At 23.7% G+C, this 14,793-nt stretch overlaps 1 protein-coding gene across 2 annotated transcripts in view; it reads right to left on the bottom strand.

Annotated features, from left to right (window-relative positions):
• Positions 1-2,482: 2,482 nt before the first annotated feature.
• The window catches only part of LOC117168902 (probable phospholipid-transporting ATPase VD), a 136,973-nt gene continuing 124,662 nt past the window's right edge, over positions 2,483-14,793 (bottom strand). Inside the window, exons 15-18 of one of the 2 annotated variants that reach the window (XM_033354834.1) lie at positions 12,098-12,202; positions 11,036-11,223; positions 7,435-7,602; positions 2,483-3,685 (exon numbers count right to left, since the gene is read on the bottom strand). In XM_033354834.1, coding sequence (XP_033210725.1) covers positions 3,679-3,685; positions 7,435-7,602; positions 11,036-11,223; positions 12,098-12,202 — 468 coding nt within the window. In that variant the 3' untranslated portion in view covers positions 2,483-3,678. The remainder of the gene's footprint in view (positions 3,686-7,434; positions 7,603-11,035; positions 11,224-12,097; positions 12,203-14,793) is intronic. The other variant, XM_033354833.1, reaches the window with a different exon arrangement.

The raw sequence follows: 14,793 nt of genomic DNA, 5'->3' as shown, positions 1-14,793 counted from the left end.
AATAAATTTCATAACATTTCTAACAAATACATGAATTTTTAAACTAAAAAAAAAAAATTTAACCGAAAATGCAATAGATACATTTTTGTTAAAAAAAATGTAATTTTCATCAAAAAAAAAAACTAATTTTATAGAAAACAATTAAAATTTCTACAGATCAGTTAAATCCTCAGTTAAAGAAATTAGTTAAATAAAAAAAAATGACGAATTTTAAACGAAAAAAGGTAATAGTTAATAATGCAAATTAAAAATATTTGATTTTAAAACAAAAATAGGTTAATCCATTTTTTTACAATTTTTTCAAAATTTTAAACAGAAAAGATAAAGTTTCTATCAAACAAGGTTAATTTTAAGCAAATTACAAAACAAAATTAACCGAATAGTTCAATCTTCAAACAAAAATTGTAACAAGAGTGTTAAGTTTTTAATTTAAAAAATTAATTTTTAGCAAAAGAATAAAAAATTTCAACCAAAAAGATTAACTTTGAACCAAAACGATTGATTTTCTACAAAAAAAGAAGAATTTTCATTGAATTACATACATTATCAACAAAATAGTTGAATTTTTAAAATAAAAAAACATCAATTTTCAACTAAAATAATGAATCTTAAAAAAAGACGAATTTTCTAAAAATAAATAAATTATCATTCGAAGAATTGAACCTTCAGTCAAGAAGATTAATTTTCTATTAAAATCGACGATTTTAAAATAAATTTCGTAAAATTTCCAACAAATATATGATTTTTTAAACTAAAAAAAAAAAAAAACAAATTTTAACTGAAAATGCAATAATTAAATTTTTGTTATAAAAAATTAATTTTCACTAATAAAAAAACTAATTTTGTAGAAAACAATTAAAATTTCTACAAATCAGTTAAATTGTCAGCTAAAGAAATTATTTAAATAAACAAAAATGACGAATTTTCAAGGAAAAAAGGTAATAGTTAATAATGCAACTTAATAATATTTTATTTTAAAACAAAAATGTTAATTTTCTACCAAACAGTTGCATTTCTTTCCATTTTTTTTTTTGTTTTAAACAGAGAAGATTAATTTTCTATCTAACAAGACGAATTTTATGCAAATCACCAAAAAAAAATTCACCGAAAGTTAAATCTTTAAACAAAAAATGTAACAAAAGTGTTAAGTTTTTAATTTAAAAAGTTAATTTTTAACAAACAAAAATTTAAAACCAAAAATATGAATTTTGAACCAAAAAGACTTATTTTCTAAGAAAAAGAAGAATTTTGCATTGAATTACATCAATTTCCAACAAAATAGTTGAATTGTTAAACTAAAAAAGATCGATTTTCGAATAAAATAATGAATCTTAAAAGAAAAAAGACGACTTTTCATCAAAATAAATAAATTTTTATCCGAATAGTTGAACCTTCAACCAACAAGATTATCTTTCTATTAAAAACGACGATTTTTCAATAAATTTCTCAAAATTTCGAACAAATATATGAATTTTTATACTAAAAAAATCCACTTTTTAGCGAAAATGCAATAGTTACATTTTTGTTATAAAAAAATTAATTTTCAGCAAAAAAAAACTAATTTTGGGAAAAACATCTAAAATTTCTACAAATCAATTAAATTCTCAGTTAAAGAAATTAATTTAAAAAATAATAATAACGAATTTTCAAACCTAAAAAGATGCATATTCAACGAAAAAAAGTAATAGTTAATAATTCAGTTTAAAAATATTTTTATATTAAAACAAAATAAGATTAATTTTTTACCAAACAGTTGCATTTTTTAACAACAATTTTAACAAAAATTGTAAGAAAAGTATTAAGTTTTTAATTGAAAAAATTAATTTTCAACGAGTACGAATTTTCAACCAAAAAGATTGATTTTCTACGATAAAAGAAAAATTTGAAATGAATTACATAAATTTTCAACAAAATAGTTGAATTTTCAAACTAAAAAAAATCAATCTTCAACTAAAATAATAAATATTAAAACAAAAAAGAAGAATTTTCAACAAAATAAATAAATTTTTAACCGAATAGTTGAATCTTCAACCAAAAAAGATTAATTTTCCAAAAAACAAAGATTTTTCAATGAATTTAATAAATGATTAACCCAAATACGTAAACTTTTAAACTAAAAAAGAACCATTTTTATCCAGCAATTCAATAGTTAAATTGTTATTACATAACATTAATTTTCAGCAACAAAAAACTAATTTTCTAAAAAACAGTTTAATTCGATTTTGAATTTTTAAACCGAAAATATGAATTTTAAACAAAAAATATGATTGTAAAATGAATTATATAAATGAAAAGGATAGAAATTCAACCAAACTATTAAAAAAACTGTTGAAATCGAACTTGTACAGATTTTTCTTTTGCAAATTTGTAAAATTACCCAAATCGACTTTTCTAATCTGAAATTCAAAACCATAAAGTACCCACTTTTACCAAAAAGTAAAAATATTTAATGCTAGGATTCGCAGTAAATAAAAAGACCCACTTAATGAATAAAATAAAGCCACGATTTATTCGCCTCACATCTCCGTTACGTTTATAAAATTGCCTAATATAACATACAGAAAAGTGGTGTCCATGGCACAGAAAAGTATAAATAAGAAAAGAATTAAGGAGCCGGTCATTACTCGAAGATACAGAAATATAATTACAAGCGAATAAATTAGATGCTCTTTTTTTTTCTTTCATATATATACAACTCAAACCTCAATTATTAAAAATCAATCAGTTTTTAAAAATCTTTCTCCGTTCTCTTAAAAAGAGCGACTTCATCGCCACCTCGGCTAATCCGTAATTTATCAAAATACATATCTCCTAATACTTCTAAGGTACATCGTAATCGTAAAAATCTATTAAGTATGTCTCACATATCTCTTTAAAATTAATACAATATTAATAATAATAAAAATAATAATAATATGTAGTAATACAGGCATCAGCGTCGATATCAGCTGAATAACAAAATACGTGTCGTCTTTAAAAACACGCCTATCTACTTTCTATACTTCTACAATCGTCTATGCACATTTTGAAACAACATTTGTCACCTATTTTACATATTTTACATAATTATTTAAATGTCTACTCTCATTGAACAGTTTTCTTGTTCTCTCGTTTATTTATTTTTTTTTTCTATCTCCGATTGCGATCGCATCTTTCGATGCTAATTGAACTAAGAACAGACTTGGTCCCTATAAGTCACAGCCAATAAATGCAACGAACAACAGTCTGCGATTAAGGCCACTTGACGAAAAAAATAGACACAGCAGTGACTGATTATCATTAGTAGTACAGCTGAGCGAGTTCTCGTCCACGCTAAGTTATCGAGACCAGATGTTTTTTCCCTCATGAATCTTGAGGGAATCTGCACTACCGACCAATGGTAATTATCTGCTGTCGGTAAATTTTCTGTCGGTAACAGAACCATGCTCGCTCGGTAAGTAGCAGTGAACCACCGCTTAGCTATACTACTATAATTAATTAATACGATATATTTTGCAGCTTTCTTGCTCACAGGCAGATTTGTTCTCTATTATGGTAGTCTTATATAGGAATTCGGCTAAGATTAGATAAAATTCTCTTCTTTTCACTTCCTAGTTTACTTAAAGAGGAGTTCCCAGATTTCAGGCAACTATTGTCGTCAATACGTTGTTTTTCGACTCGTAACTCTCTGGCCTGCAATTAAGCACTGATAATTAAATTAAAAATGAATTCAATAGAAATCAATTTTTTAATTACTGAAAGGATCCGAGAATCTATACTATAAGGGATCGTGCATAAAATAGGTAAATTTTTTCCCCCTGAAATTTTAAACCATAAACGACCCCCCAGCCCACCCCTCCTTTACTGGTTTATGTAATATTACCCCCCCCCCCCTCTGGTATTGAATAATTTTCATCGCCTTTTTATTTCTTATTAATTAACAAAGAATTTCAACATAAAAACAATAAAGATACATTCTTAACATACAATCTAATAGTCATTATTTTGTCTGACGAAATACTTTCATTTCAAATAAAATACATTTAAATTGTACCAAAAAAGACCAATTTTCAATGAAATAGTTGAATTTTCAACCTCCTCAACCAAAACTGATTCTTAAAATTTTTAATAATTTGCATTTTTATGAAACAAACAAAAATTCTACCAAAAAAAGGATGAATTATGAAATTTAAAAAAAAAACGAATTTTCAACAAAATAGTTCATTCCTTAACCAAAAATGATTCTTAAAAAAATATCAATTACATTTTTAAGCAAAAAAGATTAAATTTATACTAAAAACGACGATTTTTCAATTAATTTCATAAAATTTCGAACAAATATATGAATTTTTAAACTGAAAAAAAAACATTTTTAAAGAAAAATTCAATAGTTACATTTTTGCTACAAAATATTAATTTTCAGCATAAAAAAAAACTAATTTTGTAGAAAACAGTTAATATTTCTATAAAACAGTTAAAATTTCAGTTAAAGAAATGATTTTTTTCTTTTAAATAAATAAAAAACGAATTTTCACCCTAAAGAAATGAATTTTCAACGAACAAAAAGTAATAGTTGATAATGCAACTTAAAAATATTTTTATTTTAAAACAAAAATAGGTTAATTAGTTACATATTTAAAACAACATTTTTTTATTTTAAACAGAGAAGATTAATTTTCTATCAAACAAGACGAATTTTAAGCAAATAACAAAATCAAATTAACCGAATAGTTGAATCTTCAAACAAGCATGGTAACAAAAGAGTTAAGTTTTTAATTATGAAAATTTATTATTAACAAACAAACCGAAATTTTTAACCAAAAAGATGAATTTTCAACCAAAAAAATTGATTTTCTACGAAAGAAGAAAAATTTTCAATGAATTACATAAATTATCGAAAAAATAGTTGAATTCTTTGACAAAAAAACTAATTTTATACAAAACAGTTGAATGTTATACTAAAAAGTTAAATTTTCAACGCAATTTTTTTAATTTTCACGAGAAAAAAATGAATTTTTAACAAACAGAAAACGAATTTTCGAAAAAAAAATTTTTTTAATAAAATAACGAAATCTTAAAACAAAAAAGACGAATTTTTATTCGAATACTTGAATCTTCAGACAAAAAGATTAACTGTCTATAAAAATATCAATTTTCAATCAAAACATTAGTTTTCAATCAAACAGTTGAATATTCAACAAAATTGTTAAATTTTCAGTTAAAAATATTATTTTTTAACAAAAAGATGACACTTCAATAAAGTACATAAATTTTCAAACAAATAATTGAATTTTTAAACTAAAAAGATCAATTTTGAACTAATAATGCCATTTTAAAATTGTTATTGCAAAAAATTAATTTTTAATAAAAAAAACATATTTTCTACAAAATAGTTGAATTTTCTACTAAATTCTTAAATGTTCCAGACAACAAGATGAGTTTTCTACAAAACAGTTCAATTTTCAAAAAAAATTTTAATTTTCAGGAGAAATAAATGAATTTTTAACACACACAAAATAAATTTTCAACTAAAATGATGAATCTTAAAACAAAAAAAGGAATTTTCTACTAAAAACAACGAATTTTCAATAAATTACATAAATGTGTTACCAAATATTTGAACATTTAAACGAAAAATGATCAAATTTTCTCCAAAAATTCAATATCTAAAATTTTATAATAAAAAATATATATAATTTTCCAAAAAAAAAACATAACAACTAAGGCTCGACATAACCAGTTGAAGTTTTAACCCAAAAATGTACATTTTCAACAAAAATCTTAATTTCCAACCAAAATGAATCCTCAATCAAACTGATTCTTGAAAAAAAAAAACAATTGCACTTTTAACAAAACAAAAATTTCTACCAAAAAAGGATGAAGTATGAAATAAAAAAAAACTAATTTTCAACAAAATAGTTGAATCCTTAAACAAAACTGATTCTTAAAAAATGACAATTGGATTTTTAATAAAAAAAGAATGAATTTCTAAAGAGGATGAAATGTTTGGAAATAAAAAAAGAAAGAATTTTTAACAAAGTATGAGTTTTTAGACAATAAAGAAAAACAATTTCAACCAAAATATTGAACTTTCAAGCCTAAAAGACGAGCTTTTTCACAAAGAAGATTAATTTTCTACCAAAAACGCGAATTCTAAAAAAAATACATCAACTTTCAACCAAATAGTTACATTTTCAACCAAAAATATTGATTTTCTTGCCAAAAAAGATGAATTTTCAACAACAACAAAATCAATTTTTAACCAAAAATGCAAAAGCTTTTTAAACTTTTTTTTTTAAACAAATGAAAATTTCAAACTAAAAAGATGCATTTTCAACGAAAAAAAGTAACATTTCAAATAAAAAATATTTTTATTTTAAAACAAAAATAATTCAATTTTCTACCAAACAGTTGCATTTTTAAGCAAATTTTTTTTTTAATTTTCAAACATAAAAAATTTACTTTCTACGAAAAATAGACGAATTCTCAATCAATTTGCAACCAAATAGTTGAACTTCTAAACTAGAGAATATCATTTTTGAACTAAAAATGACATACTAAATTTTTATGGCAAAAAATTAAGTTTAAACAAAAACAAGACGAGTTTTCTACGAAACAGTTCATTTTCAATGAAATTATTACATTTTCAGTTTGAAAAAAGAATCAATTTTCAACAAACCAAAAAGAATTTTCAAGCTAAAAAGACGAATATTCAACAAAAAATGTAACAGTTAATATTTCAATTAACTAATATTTTTATTTAAAAAAAAAACAGGTTAAATTTGAACCAAATTGTTAAAGTTTTAACTAAAAAAGGTAAATATTCTATGTAAAAATGGAAGATTTAAATTTCCATTTGAAAAAAAATTAATTTACAAACAAACAGTTAAATTTTGAACCAAGAGCATTGACGATCTACACATAAAATTGGAATAAAATAGTTAAATTTTCGACAAAAGAAATTAATTTTTATCTAAAATGATGAATCGTTAACTAAAAAAAATGAATTTTTAACAAAAAAAAAAGATCAATTCTGAAAAAAGTTGAATTTTCAGTTACAAAAATTTATTTTCGAAAGAATAAGATTAATTCTCTGTTTGATTAATAGAAGATTAATTTTGTACCAAAAACAATGGATATTAACAAAAAAAATACATACATTTTTAACAAAACAGATGAAACTTCTACTAAAAAAAAAATCATTTATCATCAAATTAGTTAATCTTTCGACTACATATTTTAATGTTCTACCAAATTCTGAAAGTTTTGTCTTTTAGTGAATTACAGATGAAAAAATTCTTACACAAGAAATAATTTTTACCACGTACTCCCCCCCCCCCCCCCCCCCCCCCCAAGTGTAAAAAAATTAAAAAATTGTTGACCTTCCCCCCTCACGAAAAAAAAGACTACGTAATTTATGCACAGGCCCTAAAGTAAATAAATAAAAAAAATTACCTGATTGTAGCATGTTGAGTTGATCGAGACCAAGCTACCAAATCTGCCTCGCTTCTTTCTGGAATTCTTCCTACTCTAGACTGCGCTCCGTTTTTGGATGCGTACTCAGAAACTGTGCGCTGAATCATGTCCGGTGCTACAGTTGTTCTCACAGCTCTGTATAGTAACCTGAAATACAAAAAAATTATTCATTATCCTTAATTAAAAACAAACAAAAATATGGGTTACATTTCATTATCCAGAGTGTCTACTCAAATCCTTGAAAAAAAATCCATGATAATTCCAAGTTGTTTCCAGGTATTTAATTTCTGGGATTTCCAGGTATATTTGGTTGAAACTGAATTTTTTCGTTAAAAATTACAATTTTCAGACAGAAAATTCAAATTTTCAGACTGAAAATTGGTCTTTTTCCTTGGAAAATTCCTCTTTTATGCAGGAACATATATTTGTTTAAAAATACAATTGTTTTGTTGCAGAAAATTTATCGGTCCTGGTTAATGATTCAACTATTATGTTAAAAATTAATTTATTCGGTTTTAAAATTCAACTTTTTTTAAATAGGAAATTCGAATTTTTAGCTTGAAACTCAATAATTTAGAATTAAAAGTTTTTTCTTCGATGAAAAACCTTTCTTAGGTGAAAATGTAAGACTTTTGTTGAAAGTTCGTTTTGTTGAATTAAAAATGCATCTCTTTTCGTAGAAATAAAATTTTTTGTTGTTCAACATGAAACTTTTTTTTGTAGAAAATTAGTCTTTTTAGCTTGAAACAGTATTTGGTTAAAAATGTACCGTTTTGTTAAAAATGCATATGTTTTATTTTTTAAATTCAAATCTTTTGTAGAAAATTCATATTTTTGACATGAAAATTCAAGAATTTAGTGGAATTTCTCTCTTCTTGTATCCAATTTTCGGGTTGAAAATTTAAACTGTTTTTTCGAAAAGTCGTGTTTTTTACTTGAAAATTCAACAATTTTATTGAAACTTTCACTATTTTGTGGAAAATTAATATTTTTATTAAAAATTCATATTTTCGGGTTAAAAATGTAACTTTTTTTATAGAAAATTTGTAATTTTAGCTTGAAAACTCAATAATTTAGAAAAAATGTTCTTTCTTTGATAAACTTCCTTTCTTACTTGAAAATGCAAGACTTTTGTTGAGAGTTCGTTTTGTTGATTTAAAAATGCATCTCTTTTCGTAGAAATAAAATTTTTTGTTGTTGAACATGAAACTTTTTTTGTAGAAAAGTCCTCTTTTTAGCTTGAAACAGAATTTGGTTGAAAATGAATCTTTTTGTTAAAAATCCATATTTTTTATTTTTTAAACTCAACTCTTTTGTAGAAAATTCATTTTTTCTACTTGAAAATTCAAGAATTTAGTGGATTTTTTCTCTTCTTGACTTATATTTTCGGGTTGAAAACTGAACTATTGTGAAAAATTAATATTTTTTATTGAAAATTCATATATTCGGTTTAAAAATGTAACTATTTTGTACAAAAATTTTATTTTTAGCTTAAAAATTCAACTATTTGGTTGAAAATTATATATATTTCTTTGAAAATTCATATTTTCGTGTTGAAAACTCAACAATTTAGTTAAATATTTCTCTTCTTCACTGGAAAATCTTTCTCAGTTTAAAATTAATTTTGTTTGTTTAAAAAATAATCTCTTTTCGTAGATATTTAATCTTTTTTTGCTTGAAAATGAAACTTTTTTGTAGAAAATTAATCTTTTATGGTTGAAAAATCAATTATTTTGTGGAAAATCTTATTTACAAGTTTAAAATTCAACTGTTTTGCCGAAAGTTCGTCCTTTTGGCTTGTACCTTAAAAGGTTAGGAGGGATCTCGAAAACGATTTGGTCAAAAATTTAATTTTTTGTTTTAAAATTAACCATCTTATTGAAAATTGATCTTTTTTAGTTAAAAATTCAACTCTTTTCTTGAAAATTTGTCTTTTAGGTTTAAAATTAGTATATTTTTGTAGAAATGTATGCTTTTTTGGTCAAAAATGAAACTGTTTCGTTAAAAATCAATCGTTTTTGTTTGAGGATAAATCTAATTTGTTGAGAAAATTCGCATTTTTTTTTATTGAATACCAATACTCTTAAGTTAAAATTAAAATCTTTTTTGGCTGAAGTATCTACTACATTTTTCGTTGCAAATTTAATTTTTTTTAAAATTTAATTACTTGGTTGAAAGTGGGACTACTTTGTTAAAAATGCAATTTCTTGTTAAAAATTTAACTATTTGCTGAAAATTCTTTTTTTTTTGGTTGTACAAATAATTTTTTAACTGAAAATTGAACTATTATTCTATTTTTTGTTAGAAATTTATGTATTTTGTAAACATTTTTTATGGGGTAGAAAATTAATCTTTTCGGTTGACAATTTCTTTCTTTTTAAAAAATTTTTTTTTAGTAGAAAATTAATGTTTTGGTGGAAAAATCAATTTTTTTCGAAAATTAACATTTTGTTAAAAAAAAATATTTTAGGTTGAAAATCTGAACTGCTTTTTAGAAAATACGTCTTTTGAGCTTAGATTTTTAACAGTTTAGAAGAAAATTAACTATCTTGTTGAAAAGTTACCCTTTTTAGTTGAAAATTCCTCCTTTAAGTTTAAAAATGCATCTATTTTTTTAGAAATTTAATTCTTTTTGGTAAAACATGTAACACTTTGGTCAAAAATCGATCGTTCTTGGTTGAGAATGCAACTAATTTGTCGAGAAAATTCGTATTTTTTTTATTGAATACCACTGCTCTTAAGTTAAAATAAAAATCTTTTTTGGTTGAAATATTAATTAGTGTTAATTTTTTATTTATTACGTTCTGAAAATTGAACTATTCCATTTTTTATTAAAAATGTATATATTTGTTTAAATTTTTCTCTACAGAAAATTAATCTTTTTGGTTAAAAATTTATTTACTTTGTTGATACTTTTTGTTTGTAGAAAATTCATCGATTCGATTGAAAATGTATGTATTTTGTTAAAAAATCATATTTTTTGAAGCAAATAAATTTTTTCGTTACAAATGCCAATGTTTGGTTGAAAATCAATATTTTTTTTAGTTTATTAATTCAAATATTTCATTAGAAATTCGACTTTTTTTGGTAGAAAATTAATCTTGCGTTTCATTTATGGAGTTTTAACAAATGTTTACAGAATATTCGGAAACATATCATTTATCACCATTTAATGATTAAATAAATGACCAATACTAACAACATAATTGAGCTCAGACAAATTTCAATAGCTTTGTAATTTACTTTTTATATTACTGACTTAAAAAAAATTCACTAGCATTTCCAAGTTTTCCTAGGTATATAAAAATTTCCTGATAATTCAAGGTTTTCCTGGTGAGTAGACACCCCGTTATCTTCGGAAAAATTCTTTTCTCTCATTTTTCTTTCTTCTTTTTTATTTTTGTCCATATATTTTTTCTTTTTTAGGAAAAATATTATTTTTGTGTTAAAAGAGGATCTTTTTTCTCAAATTAAAATAGGAACATTTGGTGATGGTTGTCAAAATTTGGTCGTTCGATTTTTGGTTTTGTTTTCAGGAATTCTATAGAATACATTAAGAAATTTTTTTTTTTATATTTACCTGGGCAACATGGCGAGAACTGAAGCTAAAATGACTGTGAGCCAAAAAGCGTGTCTGGTGATTGCCTTCTGCATAACCCAATAGGAACCTGGCAGTCCCATACAGTTGATGCAAACTGCGTTGTAAAGGAGGCAAAATCCAAAAAAGGCTCCAAGAGATGCCAAAATCGCAGCTCCGTGGATCAAAGTCTGAAATTTAAGAGTAAAATATTTTATTCTCATAAAAACTTTAGACTTTAACCCTCAAAGTGTATGCATGGTAAAAATCACTGTAAAGTACATGGTGGGTATTCTATACCCCAGCGTATTTAATCATGTATTGTTTAACCCCTATTGAATATTTTGTCACAATAAAATTATCCGATATAGTTTAAAGTATCTTTTATAAGGTAGAGTTGATTTTATAGTCATTTATTTTAAGTTTGTTAAAAAAAATGAATGAAAAGAAACAAGTGAAAAAAGGTTTTTTTTTTACTTAAAAATTCATAACTCACGCAATTTTAATAATTTTAACCTGAAAATGTATGACTATACTTTTGAAATAGTGTACTTTCATAAAAAAAATATTGCAGCATGGGTGCTTTCAAAAAAGATATGTTATTTGCACAGTTGAAAAGTCAATTTTATGATAAAATGATGAATCCGATTTTTTGCTTTTAAATCGATTTATTATTATAAAAATTGAGGAACTTTTTTTACATGCATATAAGCCATCTACAAAGAAAAATAGTATGAAATAATCGAGAAAAAAAATTATTTCACTTCATATGATATACTTACGTTAAAAACTATACAAAAATCAATAAAATTTTCAAAAAAAATTTCTCCAAAATTACTTTTTCACTCACTAACTGCACACTGGGTGTTTGACACCCCACGATTTTTTTACCTCCACTTTCAGCAGCTGCTACTAGTAGACTGACGCTTGACGCAGTAGGCTAAACGACCTTAATTACAGTTAGTGTCTCCAACTAAAGCTAGATGCCTTGGGGTCTGGGACACCCACAATGCACTTTAAGGGTCAATATTAATTTAATATTAATTTTGTTAGTTGAAGTCTTACCCAGGATCTGGTTTCTATACTGACGTTGATTAACATCGCAACTAAACAAGAGGTAGTAATTGTCGTTCCAAATTCCCAAATATCAACGTCCGAGTCATGATAAGCCTGGAAATGAAAGAGAACGTATTTTTATAGACAAAAAATTTTAAAAATGAGAAACTAAAAGAGCGTTGCTACAAAATCCCAATTTCGAAATTCCCTGACTTTTATCTTAACGTTATACGTTTTTCTATAGGGTATCAAAAAAACCTTACACCTTAGAAATCAATAATGTTGAGGCAAACGAAATTTTTGAATTTTCAATAAATAAAATGAATTTTTAACAAAAACTTGATATGTCCACGGAAAAAGATTTGAATTATCAAATAAAAATAATCTAATTAAAAAAAATTAGAATTTTCAACCAAATTTTTTCCCAAAAATATTAATTTTCTATCAAAATAATCGATTTTTGAACCAAATAAATGGATTATCAACAAAATAAATTAATTTTCAACCAACAAAGATAAATTTTTAGGCAAAAATTAAATGGTTACATTTTTATTTAAAAAAATAATATTTCAACTAAAAAATTAAAAATTTTCAGCCAAAAAGATTAATTTTCTAACAAAAAAGACAAATTTTCAACAAAATACATGAATTTTCAACTAGAAAAAAATTTTCAACCAAAAATAAAATAGTTAAATTTTCAGTTAGAAATAAAACTTTTCAATAAAATTTTTTTTGTAAAAAAACAAACAGAAAAATGTGGCTTCAACTAATAAGAGTACTTCTCAACAAAAAAATTAATTTTCTATAAAAAGCCTAATTTTCCACTAAAGAATTAAATTTTCAACCAAAATGAATAATTTGTAATAAAATAAATCAATTTTGAATCAAATATGTGAATTTTTACAAGAATTGTCAACCCAATAGTTACATTTTTAATAAAGAAATGATATTTTAACCGAAGAAACAAATTAGTCGCCAAAAATATTAATATTCTACCACAAAAGCCGAATTTTCAACAAACTACAGGATTTTTCAGCCAAATAGTTGCATTTTCAACTGAAGAAGATAACATTTCAATCCATTATGAAATAGTCAAATTTGTAGTTGAAAAAATAAATTTAAAAAGTAATTATCACCAAAATAGTTACATTTTAATAAAACCGTCCAATTTTAGACCAAAAAATATGATTTTCTTATAAAATAGGTGCATTTTCAAACACATGACCGAATTTTCAAACAAAAAACCGTTGCATTTTCAATCAAGAATTGAATTGTTTAGAAGACTGTTTAATTTTTAACTGAAAACAATGAATTTTCAATCAAAAAAGACCAATTTTCTTCCCAATAGACGAATTTTGAAACAAGAAATATCGAACCTCAAAGATAGTTGAATTTTCAACAAAACGGTGAATTCGTTAGAAAAACTATAATAATTAATATTTCATACAAAATAAAAAAATCTCAATAAAATAATTATTAAATTTTCAACCAGAGTTCAATTTTCAACAAAATAGTTGATTTTTTAAAGAAATAGTTGAATTTTCAAACCATGAAAATGAATTCTAAAAAAAAAAACGAATTTTCATCCAAGAAGATTAATTTTCTAGTAAAAAAATACCATCTTTTTTAACAAAATACATAAATTTTCCAATAAAAATACATTTTTACTAAACAAAATTAATTTGTAATAAACACTTGAATTTGAAAAAAATACATGAATTTTCGAATAAAAAGTTCTGTTTTCAAATAAAACAAATAAATTTTGAATAGAAAAAAATAAGTTTTCAACAAAATGGTTCAATTTTCAACCTGAGATGAATTTTCAACAAAATAGTTGATTTTTTAAGGAAATAGTAGAATTTTCAAACCATGAAAATGAATTCTAAAAAAAAAACGAATTTTCATCCAAGAAGATTAATTTTCTACTAAAAATACATTTTTACTAAACAAAATTAAATTGTAATAAACACTTAAATTTCCAAAAAATACATGAATTTTCGAATAAATAGTTCTGTTTTCAAATAAAACAAATAAATTTTGAATAGAAAAAATAAGTTTTCAACAAAATGGTTCAATTTTTAACCTGAGATGAATTTTCAACAAAACAAGACCATTTACCAAAATATTCGAATTTTTAACAAAATAATTTATTTTTTAAAACGACAAATTTACAACCAAGAAGATTAATCCTTAAAAAAAATTTTTTTAACAAAATATATCAATTTTTAAATAAATAGTTGAAGTTTCAAATAAAAAAATACTATAATAGTTACATTTTCTACAAAATAGTTTAATTTTCTATCAAATCGTTAAATTTTAAGTCAAAATGAGGAGTTTTCTATTAGATGGTTTAATTTTTAACTGGAATTATGCATCTATATAAAAAAAAGAATTTTTAATAGAGTAGTTCAACATTCAACCAAGGAGCTGAATTTTTAACAAAAATACGAATTTCTAACTAGATAGTTGAATTTTACGTCGAAAAAAAATCTCTTTTTTTTACAAAAAATGGAATAAATAAGTCTTTGCTGGAAAGCAATAATTTCCAGTTTAGAAAAGCGAAATTTGTCCAGAACAATGGAATTTTCTACAAAACAGTGGATTTCAAATTGAAATTATTTATCTTTAATTGAAAAAATGAATTCTGAATAAAATAGTTCAACTTTCAAGCACGGATTTACCAAAAAAAGACGAATTTTCAACCC

The sequence above is a fragment of the Belonocnema kinseyi genome, chromosome 3, assembly GCF_010883055.1.
Source record: "Belonocnema kinseyi isolate 2016_QV_RU_SX_M_011 chromosome 3, B_treatae_v1, whole genome shotgun sequence".
In the NCBI taxonomy this organism is placed as follows: domain Eukaryota; kingdom Metazoa; phylum Arthropoda; class Insecta; order Hymenoptera; family Cynipidae; genus Belonocnema; species Belonocnema kinseyi.
Note: the sequence above shows the minus strand (reverse complement) of the source record. Positions and strands in the feature narration are given on the sequence as shown.